The 23,560-nt window shown below is 40.1% G+C and overlaps 1 protein-coding gene across 10 annotated transcripts in view; it reads right to left on the bottom strand.

Annotated features, from left to right (window-relative positions):
• Nucleotides 1-23,560, bottom strand: part of ctnnd2b (catenin (cadherin-associated protein), delta 2b) — a 213,254-nt gene that overhangs the window by 92,232 nt on the left and 97,462 nt on the right. For all 10 annotated transcript variants that reach the window (XM_013264678.3, XM_013264676.3, XM_005475919.4 and 7 more), the window contains 3 exons: nt 9,241-9,275; nt 7,612-7,728; nt 90-241 (listed from right to left, as the gene is read on the bottom strand). In XM_013264678.3, coding sequence (XP_013120132.1) covers nt 90-241; nt 7,612-7,728; nt 9,241-9,275 — 304 coding nt within the window. The remainder of the gene's footprint in view (nt 1-89; nt 242-7,611; nt 7,729-9,240; nt 9,276-23,560) is intronic.

A 23,560-nucleotide genomic window follows, 5' to 3' on the forward strand; every position in this document is an offset into this window, starting at 1 on the left:
AGGTTAGGAGGACACGGGGCAGGAGACACGAAGAAGACAGAGGGCTGGAGAAAGGGCATTTGGAGAAGGTAAATCAGAGGAACAAGCACCTGGTTGTAGCTGTGGACTGCCCCTCCGATTTGCCCACTGCGGCCTGGGACTGATTCTCCAAGTGTCAGCCCTTGATTACTATGGTAACCAGCTGCTGCATAGGCATCTTGGTTGTTAAGCTGTAAAGCGCTTTGGGACAGGAGTCCTTGTCCTGATGGGAAAAATGAAAAAGAGTCGAATTAATAAGGGTGATGAGCACTGGTAAAGGATGTGGTCACCGAGCCTGCGCAATGTGCAAATTTTTTAAGGACAAGAATCCTGTTCATTAAATTCATTAAAATGATTTTTAAAGAGAGGGAAAAAGAAGAATCTGGGTTAGCAGTCTGAAGAAAGCTAAAATGATTTACAAGAACTTTTTTGACCAGTGTCAAAAGCCACCTTACAAACAGACAGAGCTTCTGTCAAGCTGCTTTTATGTAACTGTTTTCAAGTGACTCTTACTTTCTACAACAGTCAGTCTTTGTGTAAAGACTTCGTCTGTTCGTGGCCTTGAAGGCATTCTGTAACCTACTTTACATCCCACGTGTTATACAATGTATTTCTTTTTTATGGGAGAAAGACTGAACGTGAATACAACAAGCAGGACTGTGTTGGTCTGTAACAGACCTTGAAATGAAGACTAGAGAAAGAAAGAAGCAGACTGAAGGCTGAAATGGGATGAAACAGATTTACTTATTGTCCTGTTTTAAGACATCCACTTGCTTTTTACCCACTATGTTATTCTGGCCTCTCTCCACTCTCTTCCAGTCATGCTCCATGACCCTTAAATCTCACTCTATTCCTGACCTCCATTTAAAACACTCTTTTCCTGCCTCTATCAGTTCCTTTATTGCTCTCGACTACCTGAGTGTCTCTCCCTCTCTCTCTCCATTCCATCTGCCTGTATAATTCAGCAGGGAGAGCGACACAAAAGTGTTAGAATGAGGCCAACAATGAAACTTTCACAAACTCACTCAAGGATTCACTGAAATAATCCATTTTCATTTGCTGTGAAAAAGTAAAACTTGTGGCTTCATAAATAAAAAATGAAGTATAGTTAGTGAAAAGTTCTTTTTTTATTTTTGAAAAAAGATTAGTAGCACTCTTAACTACTAGTTGAATATGAAGCTAGTGGGTGGAGTGGGTTAAGGCGGCATTAAGGGAGCATCCAGGTGTAAGGACTGTTTCAACACTCGACGGTGGGTGTGGCAGATGTTCAGCCGGGCATTTTTACTGATGCTACTTTTACAGAGATAACCAGTGTGGTGGTGGTCAACAGGTTTGCCTTTCAAAAGGCAATCATCATCTCAACATACGGAATAATAATCATAGCATTAAGGACTCACAAATGTAAGCACATTCCTGGAAAGGGATTGACGAAACTGTTGGAATGGGTGTAAGGGGGATGTAGAAATAAGTGGGAAAACTCGAGGGCCAAAATATGGTTGCCCCTGAGAAAACAAGAAAGGTCCTCACTTTGATAATTAGAGGAAACAAGAACCCAGCCTGAAGGGACTCACGAGCTAGAATACTCCTCATGTCAGTTGCAAGTCTGGAAAAATGGGAGCATTGCATCAGGAATGGAGTCTGGCGTTAAAAAATAATCAAATATAAGAACCCATCTGCTGCAGCCCCTTTATGGAAATTAGGGAGTAGGCAAAAGAAGGCACAGCAGTGCCGTAGCAATAGTCATTTATGGCAAGGACACAACACCTTCATTAGCAATTAGCATGAGCCAAGCTATCTGCCTAACTGCCAACAACAAAGTCAGGCAGGTACTTCTTCACTTTCAAGTCAAATGGCAAGCTGCACAAGCACCTACCTCATTCTCTCTGAATAGTTTCATAATGTGATTTGATCGAATAGATGGACGACTGTGATTTTATTGCTGGCATTGGCTTGAAAAGTTTAGCTAAACTTTTCAGCACAAGCAGAACGATTCAAGTTTGCAAGACATCGCTCACTTCTATTAGTCTATCAGCGCCTGTGTAATTAACAACAGAGTGCTGGTTTTAGGGGTTTTTTCCTTCTTTAAGACCAGCACTTTTCCACAGGTCCTGGTCGATTTTTTAAAGATGCCAAGACAGTTTAAGCCCAACTACTTCATAAATGCTGCTTTGGGATGCCAGTTTACTGAACGCTGACTTTTACAGGGTCAGAAAACCGGCAGCTCCAAGTTAACTGAAGTAATAAAAAACTGCTTAAACGTCAGGCTTAGTTAACCCTCCGCTGGCTGTGTGAACTAACTGGTAAGAGAATGGAAGTTGCTTTCAGTCTTCAGGGAGAAAAAAAAATAGTGGTTTGACTAGATCCAGCCATCATCATCAACACTAAAACATCATCTCATGACAATGTGCAAAGCATCCACTGCCAACACTCTGGACCCAGACGCTACAGAACAACCTCAAATACTGAACTACAAAATATAATCTTGTGATTGACTAGTGCTTCTTCCCCTCAGCTGTTACAAGGCGAGCTTATTCAGGTATTTGGACACTTTTAGAAATAGTAAATGCTTTAAATGACCTTTAACCTCATAAGATAATAGTCTAGTCTTAACAGCCTTTGAATTGACATGAAAGCCTACATAACAGGTTCTAGATTTACATTTAAAGGGTTGATTCAATCTCTCAAGAGTTTATCCATCATAATTAGAAATATTAAAAAACAAATTTAAGATCTTTTACTTTGTTGTATTTTTTATTAAGGCTCTACAAACACAAAGAATCAGACTGTCAGTAGCATCACACTGATAATTAAATCAATTTTACACATTACCAGTCTTAACACGTCGTTCCACATCATAACACTTTATTTTTTATGATAGCAGCCAATTTGTGAACATAAAAGTTTTAGACCAGTATTTCAAATAATATAGAAATGGAGCAAGTGACGCAAAAAGTCATAATCCTTATTGGCCAAGACATGTTTAGGTGACTGGAACAACATTTAAAATGCATCTACATGGACGCTATTTTTACGTTTCCATGTTTAATTGGAAATGGCACAGCGAGTCAGAAAGAGAGGCAGGGTTAACTAGCTGACGACAGCGTTAGAGCAGAGTTAAATAGGTTAACAGCAGGTTTACGCTATCTTACAGCCAAAGCATAATGACATTAAATGCTTCACTGCTAATTTTACATGCAGCCTCATTAGGGCTTCTAAAGCGTTTGCAGTCTTGTGATTTGCACATGGACCATTTCATTTCCAGTGTAAACATGCAAACATGTGTAGACTGTGACACATAACACAGACTCATGCGGCACGGAGGCATGAAACATAATGACAAAAGCATCTAGAAAGCAGCAAATGAGAATGTTAAGTGAATAATTTGGGAAGCGGAGGGTGGGAGCTGCTTGTATGACAGCCAAAACCCTCCCATCTCTCTTATTAAAGTGCTGTTTCATTTTTGATGCAACCTTGATTAATTCACTTTGGTGATGATAGCAATAATGTTCCTAATAAACGGCTTTAATTACAGGAATTAAACTCTTTTTTTAGCCAACAAGTTATTTAAAAAATGGTGTCCCGTTGTAGCTGCAGCGTTGCATGCATGTATCAGCAGATATACTAGATTACGTTCCCTTTATTCTAGCAAAATAACTGACCGCACCCATGTTTATTAAATTTTTAGCACTCAGTACTCTCAAAGGAGTTCTTGAGCTGTCCTCTGTCAGCAGTGGCTGTTCCTTTAATCTCCGCTCATGTCACTTTTTTTGCCAGCAGTCTAAGAATCAAACCAAGGACGGCGCACGAGACAAAACCAAGAAACGTTGCTTGTTTGTGATTATTAAAGAAGAGAGAAATCTTAGTGCCGGCGGTCCATAACCACTGCACAGGGCAGATAAAGCCAGCAGCTAACGGCAAAAGGAGTCACTCTGGATAAAAGGGTTGCAAAATAAAGCTCGACCAAAGTGAAAAGTCACATTAAAGTACAGAGAATGGCTGCAGGCGGAGTAGCTGGTGATTCTGCATTATTTAAAATGTGATATCAAGCTAAGGGTGCTGGCTGAGTTTACTGGGTCGAGGCCTCAGTGTCCAATATGCTCATCTTCCGAGAGTACACACGTATATGCATACACAGGCTTAAAACACACACACACACACACATTATGAAATGAAGGAATTTGTACTCCAGGCCTGTTTGAGATCAATTCACACACTCTCATGCACAGAAGAGTCAAATGTGTGTGTGCAAAGCCAGGGGATATTTTCCACAGTTTTTCTTTGCCACGTTAGGTGTGTTTCATATGGCTAGTGGAGCCTTTAAGGAAACAAAGGGCCTCATAAATACATTATTACTCATATGGCATGACACTAAAGGCTCCACTCATTCCGTCTGATGTAAGTGAGTGTGTGTAGGAAAAGATAGGGGTGTATTAGTGTAGTAGCAGGAAAGTAATGGGGTCCTGTAAGAAGGTCTCTGCTTGTACATTTTAATATCTATTCAGAGCTGAGTGAACAGACACACGCACACTTGGATCCCTCCTGCCCCCGTGATCTCATGCATGAACACTGAGCACATCTGCATATACCTGCATCTAAGGAGTCGTGCACATTCTGACCTCTTTTCTCTTTTCTGTCACGCACGCAGACCCAAAGAGCTTTTCTTCGTGACCAGACTTCTCGATTGACATATTTTAATATTTCATGAGGTGGTCTATTTTTAGATGCCCATTAGAGGCACGTCGAGTCTGCAACACAAATGAAACTGCATGCACGGTCCCAAATAGCTGCTCGCAACACAGCCGCAAACACCAGCATGAAGCAGCGTGAAGACACTCTGTGTACTCTGCTGCTGTGTCACATTAATCTGCTCAGCAGCTCGAGTAAAAGGCATGGATTCTGCTGCTGCAGTGGGCATGGGTTACAGGTGTGTGTGTGTGTGTGTGTGTGTGTAAGCATCTCTTCATTTGTCATATAGGTATTATATTTCCTATGCATGCATGTGCTTGGCTGTGTGCTAAGTACTGTGTACTTTTAACTAAACGAGATGAAATAAACATGTAAGTGCAACCAGCAAACAGCGCTCATAGGTGTGGTTAGTTTAGTTTTACGAGTGATTTAAAAAAGCTGTTCTGGTTTTCTAAACAAAGATGGAGTCAGTTCATTTCAATATCAAGAGCAAAACACAACAGGCTTTTTTTCAACGCTAAATATTGGAGCAGCTAGCAGTAAATCACATGTCACAAATGTTAGTAAATCCGTTTGCGCGCTTGATTTAAATATTCTCCTCGCTATCTGTTGTACCTTGAAAAAGAAGCTCCCGGAAATACATATGCAACAGGGTCAGTCACAAAAATCTCTGAGTTCCCACCTCTTAAATTCAACCTTTTCATTGCGCTCTATTATAGAGCAACACGCCAGTAAATTTGGTGCATTTTAAATCACGCTAATAAACTGTGTTTTCTTAACACAAGCAAACAATTATTTGCACGATCAGAATAATTTCCCACGTAATTGGTGATTGATTTCAGAGAGTTACCATTTCTAGACAGCAACTCTAAATCAATGGCAGCTTTTATCATCAGAGCTAGCTAGCAAGTTGAGCTAACATTGAATGAGTTGGCTTAAAGTCTCCGCCTGAAAAAAATTACAATAAAATAATTATGATAGAGGTGTCAAGGCTAGCTATGCAGCTTGCATATTAAAGACATGGACAATGTCAGTATATAAATTTTAAGAATTACATTAAAAATGACTTTTTTGATCCAAAATGAGAGCTGTTTGGCTAAAAAAATGCCAGTTTAAAATTTCCCAGATAAACTCAATTCATTTCAATTCAGTTAGCCGCTAACATCCATTAGCATCTATGCAAGTTTCTTAACAGGATTCATATACTACACACTAGACGTGCTAGTTATGATATATATATGTGTGTGTTACTAATGTAACTAGCTAAGTCATGACATATTATTTCCTTTGAAAGTAATCCTAGAAAGAATGTGTTATTCCATTTATAGCAAAACATCATCAGTCTACAATTGTGTCAGTTGTTTTTCTTTACTGATTAAGACAGCTGGATTTTACAGTGAGAGGCGGAAGTGCATGAATTCTTATAGACGCCATTTTAAATTGTTGAAAAACCCAAATGTTTCATGTTGTAAACATTCAGACTCATCCCATGTGAAGATTATTCACTAAACTGTAAACTAGTTGTTCAGATATGTCGTTAGAGCAGAAAAAGAATAACATTTGTTCCGTTTTCCTAACACTAAGAAACCAATATGAGTTCATTAATGCTGTATGTTTGACTACATCATTGCTTCTGTTGTTCCTCTACTCACCCTCTTGTTGTCCTCACTACCTTTATCCTGTCTGTGGCTGACCTGCCATTCTCTCTCTCTCTCTCTTTTGATTAGCCAGTGAGTGACTGGTTGCATAACTGATATTTGACATTTGAAAAATTACCATTCCTATTTGTGTTGTGTCGCAACCGTCAGTGAATGTTAATGCACGATACTGTGCATGCACACCTCTACAACTTTTCCGTGTTTTCCTTCAGTGCTCAGTGTGTGGATATATGTAGCTTTATGTGTCTGTGCTGTATACAGTAGCTGCATGTTGGTGTGTGTGCCTCACCTCTCTGCACTGTGAACAGCAGGCCAGCTGACACCTCAGCAAGGATGGATTAGCATATCAAACTACTGGCAACACTCTGCATGTCTCCTGACAGCTACCGCTCTCGCATGGGGTAGAATATAGAATAACTCCCCAGTATCATCCCTGGGACCAAGTATAGAAGGTGAGAGCGGTCTCACTGAGTGCTCTGACAAACTCCTTTAAACTTCACATTAAAAAGCAGTGCAACCTCTTTTTCTAGCAATTGTTTCTAAGTTATCAAGGAACTTAGCAGATAAAGAGACAAATACGTCCTTCTATGGACCAAATCAGAGCTAAGAAGAGGATAGAAGTAGCAACTTAAATCTAGTCTTAAAATGAATCCGTTTTCACTTTAACTGCCGATGTTATTCAACTAATGAATGTTCGAAGGCAAAAAAGGTATATTAGTCATACAAGAACAGAAAGGAAACGTGTCATCAACAAAAAATTCAATGAAAGCTGCATTCATCTTTGGCACACTAACATACTATTGCAACAGATTCTGTGGATTAAAACTTTTATGTTTGAAAGAAGCCGTGTTTTGACCGCAGCAGTCACGGTAATGACAGAAAACATGTTTTGCATTTAGGTGAGAACACACTAATCAGCCTGAGTACAGAACATCATGTAACAGGCTTCATTAAAAAGGTTTTTGTTGATTCAAAGGAGGACTAAACATACTGCTGCACCGCCATGCTTCCTCACTATTGGAGGAGGCTGTTCTTGTGAAGCGCACTTTCTTTGTGAACTCAAACACATTCAACAGGTTAATCAACCAATACCTGGAGACTACGGCTCTCTGGGAATAACCATCCTCGCTGGTTTTGATTAGATTTTATCTTTCCTCTTCCAAGATATGCTTCTGTTGCCATCTCAGGAAAGAAAAAGAAGGAAGAATTGTTTCTCGTTCTACTCTCATCATCACAACATTGATCTTACTGTCTCCTGTAGAAGTGTCCTGTGAGTCCAAGATGCCTGATTCCTGGAGCGATCGGATGCAGGAGTCCACCAGCTCTAGGCCTGTTGTCAGCTCCTCCTCTATGTCCTTCTGTCCATCTACATGTGCAGGAAGAACAGGAGACAAACATGAGCAGAAATTCACACACTTACACATCATGTGTCTACACTATTTCTTACAGTGAGCAACATGAAGAGCCAGATGCAGACTCCCAATGACTCTCATTGTCTCTGTTTTCTGTCTATTGTGTTTGTAATGGTTCATTTTCAACTCGTCCTTTAACCAGAAACCCACCTTTGAATATAAGCAACTGGATCTTAGACTATAACACAATTCTAGACAAGTTTCAACAAAAAAAATATTCAAAATCATTATCATTTAACTGCAGATTAGTTACCCAAGAAGTGGCTTTACGCACTGACACAGAGCAGCACACAATGGCAATCCATGGGCCAAGGGTAAAGGCCTAACTGATAATCCAGCAACAAATCTTGAGGTCCACCTTGTACTTAGATACCAGCCGTTTGTCTGTCAGAAAGAGGCTGATAACATGCCCAGTGTTTTCAAGTTAAAGTGGGCTGCCAAGGGGGATAAAAGCTTACAAATGAGTCTTAGGAGCAACATTAATCTCTTATCAAGATGGGAGAGAAACGGTAATAGTAGAGGACTTAGTCAGTGGATTTAGGAGGCAGATTTTATTGACTTCAACTGACACAATTCTAGACTGATGATGTTGATGCTGTTGGTGAAGCATTTCCAGGGCTGTCTGAAGCATTCCACTAGATTTACTCTCACCCTCGCTAACAAAAGCTAAAAGTCATTTTTAAACCTGCTTTTTTTCCTCCCCAGAAGTGATGGGTTTTAATAATTCATGAGTGATGATGAGATCAAGAGGTCCGATTGGAGTGAGCAATGGTTTTCTGTAAAATAAATGCTGTCTTTGTGAGGTTGAGTGGTTGAGCTGGCGCACAGCACAGCGGGATGGATGAAGACCACGGCAGACGTTGAAAACTTTCACTGTGGAGGGTTTAAACCACAAAACCTCCACGCTTCCTTGTCACCTCTTTGTTGGCGGAGGTCGCCGACCCAGCGACTTCACTCATATAATCAATCTACTCTAAACAGGCTATACAACTCAGCGTGACTGACAATGAGGCAGAGAGAGGGAGACCTAAGTGTCACGCATGGGAGGTATTTCTTCAGCTAAAAAATGCTGTCAAAGAAGTTGTCAAGCCTGGAGAGGTGTCTTAATTTGACTTTCAAATTGCCTAAAAGCTCATTGATTCTCATTGTCCTTTATGGAAAGCACATCCCATTGGCACCCCAAACAGGTCAAACTAAATACTGAGAATTATTTGCAAACGCTGCTTTACTCAGTTGTCAGATGGTTTGAGGTGTGGGAGAGAATCTCACCTTTTATTGTTAACTAACCTTTATTGGGGGGGTTTAAGACCACCGCAGTACTTTCTAAAGAACTACATCAATATATTGGGCTGGGAGGACAATACAGTGGATAACAATGTAATAAGCACAACCAGCAAAGCACAGCACTACAGTACAAACTGTGAATAAGACAGTCACGTATTGGAGCGTTCGAGCCGAAACATTACCTTGGTTATTCCAGCGAAACTTCTCATCTGCTGAACTGCAAGAGACAAACGAGAGAAAGAAAAAAGTGTTAACCTACTGCGAAATGTTGTTCTTTGGTGGAGCACCATCAGGATACTTTTAGATTGACGGTAGTCCATTAAGCCACACATGCCTTAAACTGTGTTTCCCATCCATGTCCAGCGCGTAGGTTTGCGGTAAAAACGGGAATACCACACAAAATGCTGTTTTCTACTGTTTGAACTCTTATTTTTTCACTGAAGGATGAAAACATACAGACTGCAGATTCTTCAGTACCTTGGGAACAGAGACCCTTCTCAAAACCAATAACATACACTCAAAATGCCTTATTATCAAAGTGAAAACAAGGTTGCTTTTGAATTTCTCTTTTTGTGAACTTGTTCGGGGTATTTGTTTATCCCTCTGCAGTGTTATCTTGTCATGGGAATGATTTCAGAAGGGTAAGCACAAAGGGATTGGAGATAAGAAATATTACTAAAAGGGCGGTGAGAAAACATCAGTGCAAATAGGACTAGAGAAGTCTGCCCGTTTTTCTGCACCAGTGAAACACAATGATAAAAAAATATAAGATTCCATACACATCTGCACTGATTTGGTACGCAGTAGTGCCGACAGATAAAGCACGGAGTACCAATGCTGTTCACAAGTGTCGGCGTTGCTCCTGAAATTCCCTGTGCATTTACTGTGTTTACAGACCGTCTTCAGCTTTGTCTTGGCAGCCAATAACGTATCTTCACACAGACTCTCATTTAGTGTTTCAACACAGCCATAATGTTACATATAACAAACAATGCTGACAGGCCTACGCATTTCTGTTTCAGTTGTCATACAACTGCGTGGTTATAAGTCTCACGCAAACTCATTTCCTCTTCTCTCCTGTTATTTCCCCTCTTGTTCTGTCCTAGCAGGTAGCAGAGAAGTAATATTTGCTCCTTGAATTTCATTACATGGCATGTACACGAGCATGTCAGCTCCTTTTACGCATGTTGATTTGTTTGCCAGTTCATTCAGGAAAATTTGATGGCTATGTGATGAAACGTGTCTTTCTGTAAAGGCGGTTCTGCCTGTGATTTTGTGTGGATTGACACCCTGAAACAAACATATGAGAAACTGTATTGCTGTTTTCAGTGTTTACTTGCAGTGGTATTCTTGTTGTGTTGTTCACACACACACACACACACACACACACACACACACACACTAATTCTATACAGCCTTCGACTGTAGCAACGTCCAATAAATCTTTGAAGACTCCTCTTTTATATTCTCTCTGTAACTCCCCAGCCAGTGATATTTGTCAGAAGACTTTAAACCCCAGAGCACATAAATTCCTATTAATCTTACAAATTCAGAAAACCTTCATTGTATTATGATCGGCAAGATGTTCAGTGTAAATCAATATCAACAAGATTTAAACCTTTGTAATCCACACACACTAAATAACTCTGTTGTTTGTGTTAATACGTGACATAACACCAAAATAATAATGTTCAGCCGTGTAAGTAGGCTACAGGCTCAGTAGAGCAAACAAGTGGAGTGACTACACACCATGTACTGTATTAAATACAGTGTTACTGTTTTATTACTCTGAGTAAAAGTATAATTTCCAAGTTGTGTTTCCCCTCAAGTGTTAAAGGCTCTTGATAATTCCGATTTCCTGTATTCTCCTTTGAGGCCTGTTCGCTGAAACAAGCTCGAGGGCTTCAAGCTCTACTTTTGGAAAAGTTCCTTATCCACCTCAATTCCTGGATGACCAACCACCTGTTGATATAACTGACATTCCCAAAGGTTACTCTGTGCCTCTGAGTCTGAAAATTAAAATTACTATGATCTCCTTCTTTCAGCTGTTCCCTTTAGGGTACTCCATAGTGGATCATCTGCCTCTAATCCGAACTCTAGTATTCAAACCCTCTACATGAGCTCTTTCACTACATGCACGAAGCTTCTCTGTGGTCTCTCTTTGGCGCCTGCCTGGCAGCTCCATATTCCACATCCTTTGTCCAGTACATCCACTGTCCCTCCAGCGCACATGCCCAAGTATGCCAGACTCGCTAACCAAACTACTCAACCTTAGTTGTCCCTTTGATATACTCATTTTTAAACCTGCCCTTCCTAATCACTCCTAATGAGGAAGGTAGAACGGTAAAGTAATGACACTATAATATAGTGTTCACTAACCATATGTAAAAACATACAAAGAGATATCGCTTTTAACAATTTTTTCTTATGAATATGGACTTTCATGTCTTTGTGGTGAAGTTAGAAGCAGTAAGTGATTAATTTAGCTCAAAGACTGGAAGGAGCCTAAACCAGTTGCCCACTGGCCTCAGCTAATTGCTCAGCAAATAATGTGCTGGTTTTAGTTTTCTTGTTAGCATACAGAATTCAAAGCGGTATCAATCTCCCCATCAAACCTCATACCCTTATAGCCACAGTGTACCCATGAGAATATGGGATAACACACGCCTTCACAAGCTCAGATCATTTCAACCAGGTTTGTTGAGCATGACACTGAGCTCACTGTACTCAGATGGCCTCCACAGTCACCACATTTCAATTCAAGAGCACCTTTGGGACGTGGTGAAATGAGAGAGTTCCATCACAGATGTGCAGCTGACTAATCTGGAGTAACTGGGTGACGCTGTTGAAGCTCATGAAGAGTTAAAGGCAGCCCAACTCGGTACTAGCATGGTGTACCTGATAAAGCGCATGTTCTTACTCACTTCTTCTGCTCATTGAGCTGGGAACCCGAATGGTGTGAAGACCGAAAGGGCACATTTGAACCCAAACCATGACATATTCGTCTTGTGGTGGCTACACCTAACCAGTGAATGAAAACTGAATTTAAAAGTGAAAATGTCAGATAAAACTAATTAAAAACAGAGGATGTTCCACTTGGTAGTTGAACCTTAGATAACAGTGTTGTAGATTATGTTTAAATAGCGTTTGTAGATCTTTTACATTACAGTGTATTTTATTGGCGAGAAAATACTTTTACTTCAAACCGTAATTGGGAATACAGTCTAGCTGCATGGGAACGTAATTTTTAGGAGACAGGCTGGTATTAAATCTTCCCATTGATTACCTGCATTTTCTGTGGGTGTATGTGGTGTATGACGGATTGCGAGAGGGAGCCAAGCGGTATATGTTAATGGGGCCTTTTGTCAGCATAGCAGACTCCTCATCCATCAGACGTTATTATCCCAAAAAAACACAGCCATGCACTTGCACAAACACTCCTCCACAGACACAAGTCTTGGAAGCACCAAAGCACACAAATGCATCACACAAAGCAGGGAAGCAGAGAGAGACTGAAGCCCCATGTCTGGGAGGATGGAGTGTGTTTATATCAGACAAACACCTTTGACGGGGCAGGATGATGAGGATTATTATGACCGGTCTGGGCTCCGACAGGCAGTACTGATGACACAGACTGAGTCAATGTTTTCTTAAGAGTAGAGCAGGCTGGTCCTCACATACTTTTCCACATTTGTTGGTGTCAAAATGATGCCTCACTGCTCTTGAATATGCCTGAGTGGAGATGAATGTGTGTTATTTACCAATGGCCAAGATGTGAGGCAAGTAAAAGTCAATGCAGGCTGAGCGCTCATGTAGACACCTTGCTGGAAACTGAGGGAAGAGGGCAAATGGTGTTAGCTTCAAGTGGTTATATCAACACGGGGCAGAAGCTGGAATATAAAATAGTCCAGAGGGTGTTGGATTTTTGTCAGAACTGGGTGAAATATAGAACTTTGTTCTTCATTATTAGGACAGGAGCAGAGATAAGTAACGAGTAAAACGAAGGAATCAGAATCAAAGCTCACTCTTGTAGTACAATATGCACAATAAGACTAGCATCTAAAAATCCTTAATCTAAAGCAGTTGAATACGATCACGAATCAGGATCGAAATGTGATAAATAACACACGGCAGACCAGCCGAACACCCGTCCACACATTAGGGCTTTTCAGCATATACTTTATTCACTCGGTTGCTGTTTCAACACTACTTGGCTTTAGCTTTGCGGCTCCCAGCCACACACACCAACAACAACCCAATCTCAGGACCCAGTACAGATTTTAAAGCCGGCTAGGCGAGATTGCGGATACCATGCAGGTGAGTCCGCATCCCCGGCAGTGGAACTGCAGACCACGCCCTGCCACATCCCCCCATTGCATCACCGAGGCCAGGGAAGGGTGACACATAGATTATCCGAACCTAAGGCTTTTACACACACACACAGCCACGCTAGGCTACAGAGATAGCTTTTACTTCTATAGTCATGTGATGAGGAATGTTTTTAACCCTTTCATGCATGAATTATGCCAACCTCAATCAGGATTTTTCTCTTACATATTTTTATTCATCTTTAGGCATGAAAGATTTTTGAACTTCGTTTTTAAACATGTACTTTTCAAAGAGCTTTTTTACATGTCCACTTAGGTGGACAACATCACCTTTGGAGTGGGTGGCAGGGTATGGAGTGACACATCAGTGTCCAATGTAGTGGTTTATGTGCAAATATACCATCGACATTGACACAAATACAAGAAAACAGCCTTTGAATAGCTGTCCACTGCAGTGAATACTATTAGTCTTTAAGCCTTTCACGCATAAACTAGTTAAAAAACTAAGTACACCTCATCATTCAGTAGCTCATAGAATCACTTTAACAGCAAAAACAGCATAAATATTGAAGCTTTATCAGTGTCCTGCATCATTGTGCAAGAATTTTGGCCCGCTGTTCTTTACAAAGTTGCTCCAGTTCATTAAGATTAGTGGGCATTCATTTATTCATTTGACTGGGCCATTGCAGCATCTCTTCCATTTCAGCCATTCTGTTGTAGATTTGCTGGCTACTTGAGATCATAGTGCTGTTGCATGACTCAATTTCAGCTGTCAGACAAATGGACTCACATTTGACTCTAGAATACTTTGGTATACAGAGAAGTTCATGGCTGACTCAATGACTGCAGGGCGCCCAGTTCAAGCCCAAATCATCACTCCTCCAGCACCGTGCTGACAGTTGGTAGAGGCGTTTGTGCTGCGTTTATGCTTTGTTTTTCCAAAACAGGAAGTTGTGCATTAGGGCTAAACACCTTCAGTTTGGTCTCATCTGTGCAAAGGACATTGTTGGATATACAAGTCTTGTGGTTTGATTGATGCAGATTTGCAAATTTAATCCATGCTGCCATGTTCTTTGTAGAGAGAAGAGGCTTCCTCTCGGAAATATCTCCAAACAAGCCATACCTGTTCAGTCTTTTTCTAATTGTAATGTCACAAAATGTAACATTTAACATGGTAAATGAGTCTCGATGTACCATTACCTTAACCTGAATATTCCAGCCCATACAAATGCCAAAACATCTGCTTTTATGGAGGTAACCACACATGTCAATGACCAGTTAATCAGCTGCATTCGATTATCAGTAACTGGCTGCTACTTAGCCTCTTAATTGCTATGGAAACAGTGAGGGTGTATTTAGTGTTTCACAGGAATGTGAAAGACAGCTTTCCTGTGATTTTTTCCTTCACATGACTGTAAATGCTAACATCACAGTGACATTGTTAAGATGTTGATGTGCGACTATAACAGCCCCCTGGAAATCTGCCTGTGGTGTGATTTTAATGGAAAATGACATGGTGCACCTGAGCTGCAACTATCCTTCATCTCTCCCTCTGCAGTTCTTTCTGCTGCTCGCCACCAGCTATATCTAGTCAGTGTTCACTACCTGAAACAGTTCATGTGCCTTCTGGCCCAGGAAACAGAGAGAACTGGTGCTTGTTTCCCATTGAATCTCTATTGTGCATCAATGAAATTTGACAGTATAATTAGTGGAGCAAAAGAAGACTAATTGACAGTGTGATCATCTTACCTGCTGCGGGTCATGTCACTGCATAGTACTTCATCAGTGCTAATGATACAGTGCGTCTGGGTGCATGTGTGAGTGTGGCTTGTTTTCTGTTTCATACAGAGCTTAAATACTACAAACTTAAACATTAGCCTTAGATATATATACTGTGGGTGTAGAAAAAGCACAAGACTATACATGTCAATGAAAAAGCAACAGCAATTTTGCTGCGTGAGCACAAAACACAATGATATTACAGAATCTGACATGAAATGATCTGAAGTTAAGGACAATGTTGTTTACTGCACAAGTGCTCAGCTACAATACCGGATTATCTCAAAATTCCCCCTGGCTATTTTTAGAAGCAAGAACAACTGACCTTGTAAAATTAGGATTATAACATGAGACAAACCTCCCCTCTAGTGTGAAAGTCAAATGCAGAGAGGCTCCATTCTATTTCCTAGCAAGCCTGGCTAAAACCTGACTAGAAAGATCGGATACACTAATTAGTAAGTAATTACCAGGCCATTTATTTCCAAAACCAGGACAAATACACACTGTTACCTGTCGAGTTAATACTTACTGAGTGTATTGTGGATAGCTGTGGATAGACAACATCTCGAGAGACTCTAGCTACTTTAGACCAGAGACAACCCACTACTCTTTATACTGCCCGTCTTTCAAAAGATCATGGATTTACTCCTTATTTTCTTAAAATGCAACTTAACAAACTCAATTTTAAGTCTGTGAACGTTTACTTTTTGGAAAACTGTTTTAAGGGTGACAGGTAGATTACTAGAACAGAGTTTTGGACTAGTGAGGCCAATGCCCGAGTGATCACTGTTACCTCATAACCAGTGGGCAACAACCCAACTGCTGTTTAAACCTTTTGTTTATGGGGGACAGCCAATTAGAAGAAAGTTGGCTTAAAGTAAAGGTGGCCTTACAAGAAGAGAAGCTAAAACTTTGTGGAAAAAATACAAATATTGATCTGGAAATAAGCAAAAAAATTTTAAGAATTCTAAATGTACTCATGTGAACTAAGAGATGAGATGTTGAGGGATCCCATTATACTGTATGGAAGCATATTAACAATGCATTCTTCAAAACCAGTACAAAACCACCATAAAATGTCTGAATTTTGAAGTGTTGTAGAAGTTCTAGTTAACTTTAAAATGAGTCTATTAGGCTGTATTCCACAGTACCTGTGACAGCTGCTGCCATTTTAGGCCTATAATGCAAATCTTACAATAAGTGGGAACGTAGGCCCGTGTGTGTCAAAATAAGAGGACAATTTGAGCTATAATTCATATCAAGCAAATAGCAAGTTAGGTAAAAGCTCTCTATTCCAACACTTGAGCCCAGCTATGACAATTTTAGTTAAAAGCCCCACTTGGAACTTTCGCTTGGATGAAAGAACAGATGGGAAATGTAACACTCTGTAATTTTAAATAATGATCAACTCTCGTTGTACAATGTGACCTGATATTTTCAGATGCTTTAAAGGATGCATTTTGGCTATTTGGTTCTATTTCTAGATTAAAAAAAAACAGGTAATGTCATAAATCCACTGCTCTCTAACCACCTAATCTCTCTGACTGACTGGACTGCTGCATTAAGAAAGAACAGAGGACAACTGAGAGAAGCAATATGATACACAAACAGCGAGAGAAAAAATGAAAGAGATACACAGAGAGGCAGAAAATGAAGGGTGTAATATAATACAAAGATCTGAAGAGGAGAGACAGAAGATGATGGACACTGGGAGAGAAAGAGGAGAGAGCTCTGTTAAATCCAATGAGAGGGGCTTAAAAGAGCGAATGCCAAGATAGCAAAGAAAATCCCATCATTTTATCTACCCAATAAACACATTCTAAACCCTGTCCATATAATCCATCTATTTCCATGCGTTCCATATTATCTGTTATCTGACCACAATGCCGGTCCTCTTGTAGACAGAGCAGTTAGATAATAGAGCCACCCATAAAGGAAAGCGAAGGCCTTTTTCACTCTTGGAAACCATCAAACAATAGTGCAGCTTGTGTCAGCGCTGATTTAGATTCAAAAGCTAAAGCCACACTGTGGTTGTTAATTTACTCAGGGCCATTATACAGACATTACTTAAAAAAACTAAAACAACAAAGTGAAAGGCTTTTATAATAAAAACAAAGGGGATGGCTTTTACAAACGTAGATTACTTTTGCATAAATTTCATTCCACATTAATCATGGGTTGTCAGCCGTGAGAGTCGTAGTTACCTTTAACTGCTTTGTTTAAATCTCGTGCAATTTGATTTACAATCTCCACAGCTATGATGCGGCACTTTTCCAAAGCTTATGTTTATTGAAAGAAAGTGAGAATTTGCATCAAAATGTGTCAAAGTTTTCCCTTAATCATCAAGAGAAGAAAAGAGCAGACTTGCTTTGTTATTCCCAAAAACCTCATCGATATTCATTCTCTTTATTCGTCTGGCCATCAGTCACTGTTACTTGACTGTGCTTTACACATAATGATGTATTTTTGGCAGTGATGTGTACTTTTTCTGCCAGAAAAAACACACTGATACTAATATTAATTTGTACCACAAAATGAGGTAAAAATCATTTCAAACGTTTCAGAATGATGTAAGCGATCAAATGAAGGAGAATAAATCAGTAAAGAGACTTGATGTAAGTGCGGCACTCGCTGAAACGTGTGGACTCAGCAGTCACTTTAATGTGATGGCAAGTAAAGCTATTCTGGATTACTATGTTGGACCTGGCTATCGCGGTTGAGTATGGTGTTTAGATTTCACCCAGTCACACATAAGGTAGCTTTTGCAAAATCTCAGCAATAAAAAAAATTTAAATAAAAGGGATTGAATCCTAAAACTACTACAGCCAATAGTTTATAGCTAAAATTTGTTTATGCTGTATATGTGTAAAAGGAAAAAAAATGAGAGGTGATATCTCAAATTTTTAAATCACCAAATATCTGTATTCATCTTAAAAATTCTGTATTGATGGGGCTCTAAATACACCAATTAACTTTGGCAAAAATTACAAATTTCATCTACATAAAAATTCACATTCATAAGAACTAATTATACTCAGAGTCTCATAGTTATGAAACTAAAATTTCTCCAAATATAGTGATGTAGTTGCTGCAAGATGGTCACAGGTGCTCAATAATCATGCTTTTAGATAGGAATATAACATGAACACAACCAGTTGGCAACCAAATGAGTCAAGCTTCCTAATGCAAAGAGATGCGTTGCAGACGAGTTGTGCTCACTAGACTGACTCAGACTGAAGGCAATTTCTGGGCAAACTGTCCGTTTATAAATTAGACAGCAAATATTTGGAAAGCCTCTTGCCAACCAGTTGGTCAATGCGTTCTTCACAACAAAATACGTAATTGCAATCCCCAGGCAACCACTGACTTTTCCTAGTTGCAAAGAGGTTGCCGTCCCATTTTTACTGCAGTGTAAATGAGCCAAAAAGCAGCTTTTCCAGATGCTTTAAAGCCAACAATTTTAAAGTGAATACAAAATTATATTTTCAAGTGAACATATTGCATCTATACGACAAAAGAATTGTTTTAGGGTATATACGTTGTTAATTGATTTTATTTAGTAAATGGCAACAATGGCTGACAATACATCAGCAAAAATATTTAAGGTAAGTTAGTCCATAATGGAAATGATAAATGATGATAAAACGGGCCATCAAAGCTACACCAAGCTGCCTGGGACTGTAGAGTTGTGTGATCATTCTCTATGGAGTCGTAACTACAGCTTTGAAGATACAGTCTGCAATCCAGATAAAACTTTATGTAATCAATAGCTTTTAATTAAATGTTAAAAAAGAAACCCATTTTGAAGTAAATTATTAATAGTGACTTTTGACTATTAAATCCTGTTCTTGTCCATTTGTCACTTTTGGGGATTAGATGAATTAGCTCACTGTGAGTCTGTGCAGTCGACATGCTTTATGTACTGTACTTTAAATAATTATGACCTTCTGTATTGACCCAACATCAAACAACCTATAATTCATCAACCAACTGTTTTACTGGTGACTCTTCATTTTAGGCTATTATACAATAAGCTAGATAAGCCAAATGCTACTTATGAAGAAACTGAGTATGACTGGAGGATAACAGCAGGAACCCTGAGACATGAAAAACGTCTAAACTGTTTTCTTTGTGATAACAGCATTCTGTTTCTGCTGTAGGACCTTGGGTTTGACTTACTCTTTTCAAGAATACATAGTCAGCACTGCAAAATAACAAGTTAGAAAACTCTGAGTGACTCTTTTCACATTTCCACGTTCTTTCCATATTGTCATTTTATACATTTATTATAAGCATATTGACTGTGGCCACTTTGGTCCAATCCACTCTATTACTGAAGCTATTAGGTGAAATTTGATTAGATGGATAGCAGGAGCTTTCAGTGGTACAGGTCACTGATGGAATTAAATATAGCTGATAGTCTCAGTGGAGCTGCACCATGATAATGCTTGTTTTTTAAAGATAATACAAAGATGATGAATAACATCCTTTTTATATGGAGTAAAACAATCCAACAGAAAGGGGGAGGTCGGTCAATGTGCAAGGCTTTTGTAAGTGCTAGTCTGAGTGCAGATGTTGCGAGGCTTGAACTTTGATGCATAAACATGTGATACTTTGTTTCAACAGCCTACATTAAATAGCATTTCATCATATTGAGATTTGTTGAGAAAATGAACAGATAAGAACAGATGGTCGTGCTGAATTCAGCGATGGATCTTCTTGAACTGAACCTTTAGCATAAATTTCCGGTTACCCTAGGTGGCATTCAGGCAGCCCATCAGCCAGCCAGGGAAAAAGACCAGGCACATCCCAGAATGGCTATTGTAGCCCTTTAATTACAGTCTGAGCTCAAAGATGGAGGACCCCAGTGTGCTTTGTAACTACGTGCTTTATCTTGCCCGGTCACATGAGTTTTACCTAATTACGCATTATGCTGGAACAATAGCTAACTGTTGCTGCTTTGTCCAGGTACTATCTAACTCAGCTGTATCTCATATCTCAAGAGAGGAGAGAAATGAACGGGTTGAAAATGTCAACAGCCTTGGGATAATGCTGAACACTGTGACTTATACAGAGGCTATGTGCTGCATAATGCGGGCCAGGATCAGGTAATGAGATGGCAGGGAATTCTTCAACCCAGGGTCTCAGCATCTCTGCAAGCTGGAGACCATCCTGTTGGGGGTGATTTAAGCAAGGCAGTTAATCCAAATCCTAACCTTTGATGAGTTTGGAGAAGCACAAGGAGTTGGTCGCAGTGATAAACCTATTGGCGATAAACTTACCTGTATGTGGAGCTCTCTTTGGGGTTAAATAAGCTGCAGCCTTATTAGCTGCAAAACAAAGCTAATGAGGAGGTGCAAAAAACTGCAGTTCCTCTAATGGCCACTTGAGGCTTGCTCCATAAGTAGGTCAATCCCCTAAAGACTCCAGCGTTAAAATGCCCAACTTCACAGCACAAACATGTGTACAGTCTGGCCCCAACACTTTAAAAAAAAAAATACAACTCACCCATTTAAACCACAATAAGGATAGCATCGTGTATGATTAGGGGCACAGTCACAACATCTGATTGTACAAAAACACATCTGTTAGCTTCTTCCAGTAAGTATGTTTTATTCTAAGGCTTGGCAAGCTCTATCACATTTAATATCACAGATATCTAAGAATAAACCTATCCCAAGAACCTAGCTCATCGGGTTTTGTGCTTCAAACTGATAGTCCACAAACTCATTAGAGTTCCTGTCTTGAGGCATTCTCAATCTTCCAGGTAAGTAAATCCCAAAAGGTTGATTCTGTTCATCTGGACGTAGCGTTTTCAGTGGGAGAAACATTTCGTCACTCATCTGGTTTGTAGTTATCTAAGCTTGTGGTTTATCTCTCTATGCCACAAATGTACTCCATCTAGTTGTTGGGACATCACAAACAGAAATAACAGAGTCTATTGGACATTACCCAGCTGGCCAGAAACATGATCTTAATAGAGAACAGATTTGCCACCTACTGAACGGGTACATAAATTGTTTGCCAACCAGGTTCACCATATTAAGTTAAATGTGTTTATAGCTTGCTTTCTCTGCCCACAAGAGAACACATATTTAAACAGGAGGTTTTAGTCCTCCCAAGTTAACCAAACTTAATCAAGATGAGAAAAGTGATCACTTTTGTAATGGTCACTTGTTGTTGCCAAATCTATTTCCTCATTTACGCCGGAGGATATTATGGTCTGGTGATTTCATTCTTAGACAAAAAGGAAACGTGTACAATGTGGGATGTCCGTTTGCGTGTGTGTGTGTTAGCACTTAGGCCACAAAGTCGGATTTCTTGGCTTCCCTGTCAGAGCATGCGCATTCTTACTGAGAAGGAGAAAAAAAATCAACTTTTTGCAGTTGCAAATAAAATAACGCTGCTTTCCGGCAGTGCTGCACCAGAATGCAATCGGCAAGGAAAATAACACTAACAGGAAGCAGGGCTCTGCGTCTGGCTAAGAGCGATAATATTTTTTAGTGAAATTCTGCTCTTTTTTTAAATGAAAAAAGCACAGCGTGAGATGCCAAACTGGAGCTAGGACAGTGAAGGTGACGGGAGATATCATCTCGTCTGGTTCTGATGTACAGGAATTCAGGCAAGGTAGAGCAGAGCTTCATTTTCCTCCCTTCTGCCATCAATAGGGAAAGAAACACGAGACCCTTTGAAGCGAGTGATTAAAGCACAGCAGGATGAGGAGCAGCTCGCCATTTCTGTTACCCCGTCCACATGCTCCCAACAAATGGTCGGAGAAGGAGGAGGAGGAGGAGGGAGAGAGAAGCAGAAGTCTCCTGTGACCCACTAAATTGGTCAGATTGACTCTCTAGTCTGCCAGTATGGGAGACGGCCATTTTGACTTGGGGCCAAAAGTTAAATGAGAGGCGAGGAGGAAGACATGTTGGTTCTCTGTGTGAGACCAGCCAGTCTTTCCAGAGCACTCTGTGAAATGCCCACAGACAGATAACATCACTATATGTATATGTGTGTGTATTGCTCTTGGCAGATAGCTAATACGCCCGCTAAAACTCTCCAACTATTCCGATCAATTGGGATTTCTCGCAAACAGACGTAGATTGAAATGTTTCTCGACAAACACGATGTCACAAATGCCTGGCTGTGATACATCTCTCTTCTAGTGCTGTAGGGGCATTTGAACCTTCCTTCGAGCAGAATAAAAGTCCTTTACATGACTATAAAGAGCCTGAGAGAGCAGCTCTTCAGTCGCAATCAGTCATCTGTTTCTGCCGAGCACCAAGCAAGCTTCTCCGGATATCAAGGGCCGAAATATTGAGCCTGTCAAGAGCTATAAATAAGTGCGGCTGTCAATAGACAAAACCTCCCTATGGGATAGCTGTTCAGAGGCCATTTATAAAAAAAAACTGCAGAGCCTTTCTCTCTGCAGGAATTGAGGTTTTGTCTTATAATGGACTGAGTACTTCAACTTTGTTACAAATCATTCACGTAACCCGTGCTGGCATGCTCTCTCATCTGCTGGTTATAGAAGCAAAAAGAGGATACTTTAAGGGAAAATGCTTCCCAAGCTGCTGCACTGAAGCACGTCGTTTTATTTCCATCATTTCCGCAGGGAATTTGTGTCCCTGATGCTGCTGTCCAGACAAGTTCTCTTTGAAAAACAATACATAACACAACCTTGGTGTCAAAACACTGTGTTTAGCCTGAGTGTTGGAGCTCTATCTGCAGTGCTGTACTGTGTTTTTCTCTCTTTCCAGATTGACAAGGCAAAGCTGTGGCCATCTACTCTTGAGCTAGCTAGGTGTCAGATCAATTTTGCTGGCTCTGGATTTGGCCTGTTGCACACACACACACACACACACACACACACACACACACACACACACACACACACATTTGCTACTGTATATCAGACACCGTGTGCCAGGTCTCCTTATCAGGATCGATCAAGTTCAGCCAAGCCACTTTAATGGATGGCAGACCTCCAAAGCTAAATTAAGGAAAACATCAATTTGTAGCCAAAATGCCCAGCAATGGGTTCCACGTCTCAGTGTACTGCTGCAGCTCACTCCCCTGTGTGTCAGGCTTTGAAACTATCATGACTCCATTTAAGACATTAAGTTAATTAGGTTTTGCTGTCAGCAGATCATCCCACAGAAGGGTGTAGGAGAGTTCAACCATGTGTTTGCTACACTGCTGTTGATTTTTTTTTAAAATGTATATATATAAAATGTATGTATGCATGTATATATTAGTGTGAAGGATCATAAAAGTAATGAAATTATATAAGTAAAATCAAGTGTAATGCTTTTTAATTAAGTGAAAATGGCTCTGGCTTTATAGCTGGATGCCAAATTCCATTAAAGCTGCTTTTGCAGTCTAAGTAGTGCTAACATCT

This window comes from Oreochromis niloticus, linkage group LG18 (assembly GCF_001858045.2).
Source record: "Oreochromis niloticus isolate F11D_XX linkage group LG18, O_niloticus_UMD_NMBU, whole genome shotgun sequence".
Lineage (NCBI taxonomy): Eukaryota > Metazoa > Chordata > Actinopteri > Cichliformes > Cichlidae > Oreochromis > Oreochromis niloticus.